General features: G+C 42.8%; 1 protein-coding gene across 4 annotated transcripts in view; it reads right to left on the reverse strand.

Moving 5' to 3' along the window:
* Positions 1-7427, reverse strand: part of PDE7A (phosphodiesterase 7A) — a 114269-nt gene extending 106842 nt beyond the window's left edge. For 3 of the 4 annotated variants that reach the window (XR_004627804.1, XR_004627805.1, XM_011221199.3), the window contains exon 1: positions 6580-7425. Coding sequence is in view for 1 of the 4 variants with exons in the window: in XM_011221199.3 (XP_011219501.1) it covers positions 6580-6717 (138 nt within the window). In the remaining 3 variants the exon portion in view is untranslated. Of the gene's footprint in view, positions 1-6579 lie in introns of all 4 variants that reach the window. The other variant, XR_004627806.1, reaches the window with a different exon arrangement.
* Positions 7428-8285: the final 858 nt, after the last annotated feature.

Consider the following 8285-nt stretch of genomic DNA (forward strand, 5'->3'; position numbering starts at 1 on the left):
TAGTTAACCAACAACTCATCTTCTTCCCCCAACCCTGCCCTGCTTTCATCTTCTCCTTCTTCCTCTTGCTGTCATCTTCAGAAAACAAAGAGCCCTCCCTACCAGTAGGTGGAGGCATGGAGCAGTAATCCAAAATTCCTACTCAAAATTACAAGCAGGAGAAACTTCTGATTTCAACCACAAGATCACTGGCACAGGTCCATTAGGAAGGGAACCTGCCAACAGCCAAAATGAAGCTCTGCAAGCTTCATAAGCTCATCTACAAACATAGTTTTTGTTCCTTTCCTCATATACTACTACCCCATATAGTATACCTGAATGCAAATATGGGGAAGTATCATTTATTTGTGAGTAACCTTTGAAAGACATATTTAACAAAGATATAAAAATCAACAAAGTCTATGGTTGTGTTTAGGCAAGAACAGGCTATTTAAATGTGGGAGAGAATAAACACTCAATTTTCCCGCAATTCAAATTAATCATAAGATATGAGCAATCTGCAGAATAAAAAATTTTAAATTGCATCTAAATTAGAAGATTAAAAATTAATTGTTGAAATTTTCTGGAATGGCCAAAGGGAATGTAAGAATGCCCAGATCTTAAAGATCTTTAGCCAAGGTACTTCTAACAAAATTAGACTTTATATAAACACAAACGCACAGTCTTTGGTACAGAAAATTAAATTCCGTAAGATCTGCATGCAATGAGGGTTCTTTATCACCTGAATTTCCTAAGTGTCTTTAGTCCAACTAAATGGGTATTAACAGTCCTAGGCAAAAATCTGAATTAGGCTAAGCTTTATCAACTTCCTCTTTCTTCAGCTCTTCTTTTCCCAAACTTGTCTTTATATCCATCACTAGAATAAAGTTAATTCTCTAAAATTACTCTGGTCCTTCATGAAAAGAAAAGGAAAAAAGGAAAAAAAAAAAAAAAGGAAGGAAGGAAGGAGAGAATGGTTGAAACTTACACTTAAGTATTAGCAGAAGTCTTATCAAATTGCCTCAAAAAGAATGGATGGTACCTCTCCTTCCTACCCAAAGTTAGTTCCCTACTCTTCGTAACTCCCTGAAAATGCTTAATATTTTACCTCTTGCAGGACATTTTTGTTTAAAAAAGAATTCTTAAATAGATAGTATGTACAACTGATGGAACTCTAAGCATAGCAACAAAGCAACAAAATCCGGCCATAGGTCTAAACCTCTTCCAATCACATCCCACAGACTAATAAATGTGTTCCTGATGACAACTTATAAACTAGCAATTTGAACACCCTACTCCTCAGTCAGAACAACACTCCAAATACACTATAAATTTACATTAACATTATGTTTGAACATATATTTGAATTATAGCATAAATATATATTACTTCAGAAGTAAAAGCAAAAACATGATACTACTAAATTTAAATCAAAGTATGAAACATTTCTGAAAATAGAAAAATGAAACCCAGATCCCAACAAAACAAGTGTTTTGGGAATAGACAGGGAGGAAGGTCTCAGCAACTGAACCACTCCCAGGACATCCCACCGACTGTTCACATTATTCCCTGTATTGGCTTCTGAATGTAGATTTGTGAAGAGGCAACTACTATGATAACAGTAATTTGGAATAATGCACAATTACAAACTAACATTACATATATAACAGTCCTTACAAATGAGCACAAGATACGCAAATGAAATTTGACAAAAGAGGAAATGCAAATGCACAGAAACACTTCAGAAAGTGTATATTTTTGCTTAGTCTAAGTTGAAACAAACTCAGCGTACCACAGCGCATCTACTAACATAGTAGAACATTTATAAAATGTTTATTATATAATATTATAATCTAGTAATATATGATTGGAGATGAGTGATAACCATTTATCTTAGTATTATAAAAGGATACAGCATTCTAGAAAGCCAAAAAACGTTCTTACCTCTTGACCCGTTCTAGTGATACCATTCTAAAGACTTTACCAAACATGCATTAAGGTGTTAAGGTTTTGTGTACAACATCAAGACCTGAAATAGCTCTAACATTCAACATTCAGATAATGGGGTACTCACAGATCAACATGACATCACTACTAATGATCTATACATAAAACTGTACTGTTCTCTGACAGTACAGTAGCCACTAGCCATATGCAGCTATTTAAATAAAACTGAATTTACAATTCAGTTCCTCAGTCAGACTAGTCACATTTCAAGTGCTTACCTAGGTATGTATATGGATAGTGACTATTACACTGGGTACTGCAGAGAAAATTTCCATCATCACAAAAAGTTCTATTGGATAGTGCTGACCTACATACTTTCCTGGACCATCCTCTATCTTCCTCCCCCTACATGCACCCATTTATCTAGAAACATCTACATAATCTTCAGGCTTTGGCCTAAGCCTCAACTACTATGTGAGGCTTTCCCTGATTTATCCAGGAAATTTGGGTTTACCTTCCTGTAGTCTCATTATGCCATGATAATTCCAATACAAAAATTATGTCACATGTACTCATACCATTGTCCCCAACATAATCCTATAAGCTTCTTTAAGAACCAACTTTTATCCAAGGGACTTGGAATTGTTCTGGCACATACAGGACCTTGAAAATTTGTCATATATTAAGAACACTGCTAAAGACAACAGAGATGTACACTATGACTACAAGTAGAAAAAAATGTTTATGTTTAGGGAACGTAATGCATCAAAGAAAAACTTGGTTAGGTTGGCAGGCTCACAAGTGATTTTTTTTTTCAATTACTAATTCTTTACATTTTCTTAGTACCCAACACAAGGAGTCTCATTCTTAGAAGGTGTTCAGTAAATATTTGCGGAATAATTTCTGTATTAAAAAAAAAAAAGAAAAAGACACCAAGATGAACCCTAAAGTAAACTATGGACTCGGGGTGGTCATGATGCAGCAATGTAGGTTCAGCAATTTTAACAAATGTCCTACTCCGGTGAGGGATGCTGATAATGGGGGAGGCTATGCATGTACCAGGCCAGAAAGCATATGGGAGATCTCTTTACCTTGCACTCAATTGTGCTGTGAATTTCAAACTGCTCTAAAAAGATAATGTCTTCAAGAAAGAGACCCCAATATTTTGTTCAATAATAATACATAACATCGACTTATGATAAATTTAAAAAGTTAGATCACAAATTTCTAACCCAAATATTTCTCTCCAGTGCGCAGAAAAATCTAAAATAATCGCAGGTGCAGTGCTTCGGCGTGTCATCAATACACTAAATCAACTTCCACACTTACTAAGACCCCACCCATGCAAAGCACTATGCACACAGTAATGAACAAGACAATTTCTTTTTTTTTTTTTTTTAGTTTTTATTTATTTATTTGAGAGAGGAGAGAGAGGGAGAGTGAGAGGGAGAAGCAGACTCCCTGGTGAGCAGAGAGCCCAATGTGGGACTTGATCCCAGGACCCTGAGATCATGACCTGAGTCAAAGGTAGATGTTTAACTGACTGAGCCACCCAGGCGCCCCAAACAAGACAATTTCTTCTCTCACAATATTTTATCTAAATAAGAACTTTATTCTGCAAGATAAATCTTTAATCTCAGCTATCAACGGACACCCTAAAATGGCAAGAACAAGCTTCTCTTATTATTCTGATTTTTCAAAAACTTCAAAGAACTCATATTAACCATTTGAGAAAGTGGTACATGACCTGGTTTAAAACAAAAAGTTAATGCCTCATTTACTTGGCATTCTTGGGACAGTTGGTATTCCACAGAAATGAATTTTTCAGACAACTCACCCTTATCCATTTGAGCACCAACACTTAAATTGTTTGCCATGGAGATTTTTTTAAGTGGGAATCTTTCAATTTTTAAAAACAGATTCAATTAAGTATTTTGACTAACAGTGATCGTGTTGTACAACACTCAAACTCCTAAACAGTATGTCCCCAGAGTTCCCTTTTAAAAGCTGCTGGCTTTGAAGAGTTTTTCTTCTGATCTCTGGTTTTGGTGTGTCCGCTGTCAACTTTTGTGACTATCAGTGAGAACCTGAGTCTAGCAGCCGCCAACCCCTGAAAATTTGCTGCTGCTTGCAACACAAGTTTGTCAGAATTTTGCCTAAAACACACAGGCTTTGAGAGGATCGTCAACTCTATATTGTGGGTGTTCAGGCTTCTACTTATTTTCTGAATCTCTTTGAAGTCTGCAGTTACAAGTTCCAAAATAAGTTCAGGATAAATGAGTTACTGCTATACCTTGATAAAAGTCTTTACATTGTTTTCATATTTAAAACTGATACCCAGTCAGAGATAACGTCATTACTTATTCATCTGTCCAACAAGTATTAAGTACCTACTATGAGACAGTCTCCAACATTACGGTGAAACTGAAGAACTGAAAAGAATGTTAGTTGTGAACATATTCTAAAATAGAAAGATTCAGAAAAATAATTTCGTAGCACCTAAAAAAAGGAAACCAGGTTTGGGGTTTTTTTAAGTATTAAATGAAACTACAAAACCACCTCAGCTTTTAAAATTTCTGTAGCTTTAGACTTACGAACTGAAAATTCAACGGTTTTAATTTAACCAAACATTTATTGTATAGAGCTCTGAATAAGATTCCCAAATTCTCTTTTTTTTCTATTACACATTCCCATCTAGCCCTAGAGAAATCACTAGCAACATTATGTTTTAGTATTAAATGATAGTCTAAGTCTTGGAAATGATAAATACACAAAAAAACGCTTTCAGCCCATGGTAAGTTTATCATCATTTTCCTATTGCGCAACAATGTTTAGAAAAAAGTTCTAATTCAAGAAACTTTCTGTCCAAATTTTCATAAGTTCCTATATACTTCACTTTGGATTTTTTTAAGCTTTGGGAGTTAGTAAAATACGGTGTGACTCTACAATATTTGCTTTATTTGCCACAATCATATTTTTAAAATTCCATTACCCATTTAAACCTAAGGCTAGGAAATGAGTCAAGAAGGGGAAGGGCTTAAAATTGGTCTCTGAGGATTAATTAAGACAACAGGTAAAACCCTGGTATCAGCCTTTTTTAAATGCTCTTGGAATCTCCTTTCTCATTCATTTTCTCCTCAGGGAGTAACTTTATTTGTATTTTATAAAAGACTATTGATCATCCTTATTATTTATACTGAACTGGAAATGGGTATTAGTTATGTGCCCGTGATCTGAGAAAGTAAAATAATATTGTGAAATGAAAAAAGTTACTACCATTAAAAACCTTTAATTACTACCATTAAAAATGGTAGTAATGCATTAACATTTCTTCAACATTAATTTTGGAACCCGAAAATGCTTTAAGCTTAAGTGCTATAAAGGCAGAGCACGGATCTAACTTTCAAAACAACAGTGTAGTATTATTTAAACTATTATAGTAACCATAAAAGTTGTCTCTGACCTCATTAGCATACCATTCTTGTCCTGTCTGATTTTAAGTAGAAACAATTCCCAGAGAAATCCAGATGGTCTCTTGCTCTCGCCACCATTTAGGCAAAGAAGCAAATGACAAATATTTACTGGACACACCTATCATAAGCAAAATCTCTACCAGGTGCTATCCACACTACTGGTTTAAAAATATATATACACATAGACCCGCTCAAGACATTCACAATATAATTGAAGACAGAAAATATGCTTCATAAAAGATACTAAAGTAACCAATGGGAGAAATAATATTTGAATTAAAAATGGATCATGAACATTCTGGCAACAGAAATGGAGGGCATTTGGTTCAAATGTAAACAAAACTGTTTTTGCCTATTTTAAACCTGACAATCAAAATCACCCAGAACTAAGGAGTTGGGCCAACAGCATCACCACAGAAGAACACCGAAATTCTCAAGAGGAACTGGTAATGGACCATTCAAAACAAAGTCTTCCTGTGAGTGCTCATTAGTAGTTTCTCTCCTAAAATCTCCTTATCAAATTAAAAACAAAACTGATTCCTGGTTATCAACTTTGCAGAAACCGAAGCTTTTCGGGGAAGCACTCCCCACACTTGTTTCTTTGATAGCACTTAAGGTCCAACCACAGAATAGAAGGGGCTGGGGAACAGCGACGAGGAACTGGCCTATTGTTCGGAGAACCGCAGAACCATCCGAACGCCACGGGGCGCGCGGGAGCAGGGGGGAGGCGAGGCGCAAACGCGGCACAGGTGTAGGTATGGGGGAAGGGGACAGGTGTGCCCGAGGCCACAACTAAGGTTAGAGAGGCCCGACTTCAAGATCCAGACGTCGAGAAAGGGAGGAAAACAGTCATTCCCGAAGCTTAAACCGCTGAGCACCGAGGGGGGCGGGCCTGGAGTAGGTCTGAAGGGCTCCCAAAGCCCACCCAGGTTGGGCGGGGGGGGGGATCAAGAGAAGGCCGGGGGACTGAGTGAGTGTGCAAAGCTCGAGGATAAAAGAAAAGGCTCTCGAATCGAGGGCCAGCCTAGAAATCCCCAAACAATGGACAACGCTGGGTATGAGGTAAATGACTAGGAGACTGGGGGTGTCGCGGAATGACCCGGTGAACCCGGGTGGGAAGAGGGAAACAAAAGAGAGAAGCCCCCAAGTGTGGGTCCCCGGCGGCGGCGGCGGCAATTACCTGTGAGAGTTGCCGGGGATTGGGGCAGCCGAAGAGCGCGGAGCTGGAGCTGAAGCTGATGGCTCCTCGGCGGCTGAGGACGTGCTGGGGGACCGGCCTGTCCAGGGGCAGCACCGGCAGCTGGTAACATACTTCCATTGAATACGCCCGCCCTGCCCCCGCGCGGCGCCCGCCCAGCCGCGGCAGCGGGCCCCTGCGCTGGGAAGGGGCCGCGGCTCTGGGGCACCGGGCCGAGGCGGGGGCAGGGTGGGTGGGAGGCGACCCCGGGCCGGGAAGCCGCGCTCACGCCTTCCCCACCCCAACACTCCGCCCGGGCCGCCGGCGGGAAGACGCTGCGGCGGCCGCAGCGACAGTTACGAGGACCAGCGCGCGCCCGGCTCCGGGGTGCAAGCGGGGGCAGCACAGGCAAAGTCGGAGGGGGAACCCTGCCGCCCCGGGGCTCCTCGGCCGGGAGGAGCGGGTCTGGGGAGGGCAGAGCAGGAGCGGAGCAAGGACAGAAGAAAGCGGTGCAAGAAAAGACTGCCGGAGCCAGCGGCGAGACCCAGGGCGCGCGGGGCTCGGGACCAGCCACCAGCTCGGGCCGTCGCCACCGTCCTGCCCCTCCCCTCCCCCGGAGCCTGACTTCACTCCGCCGCCGGCGCGAGCCCGGCGTAATTCACACTTTGCAGCCGCGGACCGTGCGCCAACCACGGCCGCCGCCACCGTGACGTCACGACGCCGCGCCGCAGGCCCCGCGCCTCCGCAGCGCCCAGGGAGACGGACTAGCAGCTGAGGGGGTAAACCGCCTTCCTCCAGTTCTGCACACTAAGCTCGGTCACTGTCGTCTCCCGCCGCACGCCGCCCTCCCTCCTCCCCCACCAAAATCAACCCCCAGCTCCCCCTAGCTCTCACGTCTGCCCTCCACCCAAGGCGCGTGCGCACGAGGCCCCGCCGTTTGGGGACAGTCCCCTTATTGCTAAACTTGCTTTCGAGCGTGCTGAGGGTGTGAAGTGGACTCAGCCTGCCCTACAAGCGATATTCGGGCCTTCTGACCCCAGAAACGCAAAGCACGCGGCACACTCGCAGCGCTCAGCCTTAACCGCGGGGTCACCAATGTGCTTCCCTCCTTGATTCCCATTCTTGGGCTTCGCTGGGGACCGCTGCGGCAGTGACGTCAGCGGGCCGCGCGGGCACCGTCCCCCCGCTACGTCACTGCCAGTCCCCTGGCGGGGCCCGGCTGGGGCTCTCCCCAGGCAGGTGCGGGCCCCAGGGTTGTCCCGGTTAGAGGGGAGGAGAGGGGAGCCGAGAATGCGGGAGTGAGGAGGGGGTGAGAGGGTGGAGGGGAAACACCGAGACTGAGAAAGAAGAAGTGAGAGTATGCACTGGAAAAAATGAGAAAGGAAGGATGATACTGAGAAGACAAAGGAAAAAAGGAGCCTGCATGACATTTTACCAAGTGTTTTTCTTTGCTGGCTTTGATTTTTAGAAAGCAGATGGAGTAAAGGGCTCTTGACCTGGTTTGTAAGCTGAATATGTCATTTGCAGGTTCATTTTGTCACATTTCTCCTCAAACTATCAAAGCTCTTCAGTTGCAACCCATTGTTTCAAATGCATTCCAGCCCCCAGGACTTCAGCCTGAACAAGCTCTTTCCTGCTGGCAAAATTGTTGATTCGGCTCTGCTCTCAGAGCACTCACCCTTCCACTTCTTTGCTATGACTAGCCATTG

Source organism: Ailuropoda melanoleuca, chromosome 9 (assembly GCF_002007445.2).
Source record: "Ailuropoda melanoleuca isolate Jingjing chromosome 9, ASM200744v2, whole genome shotgun sequence".
In the NCBI taxonomy this organism is placed as follows: Eukaryota; Metazoa; Chordata; class Mammalia; order Carnivora; family Ursidae; genus Ailuropoda; species Ailuropoda melanoleuca.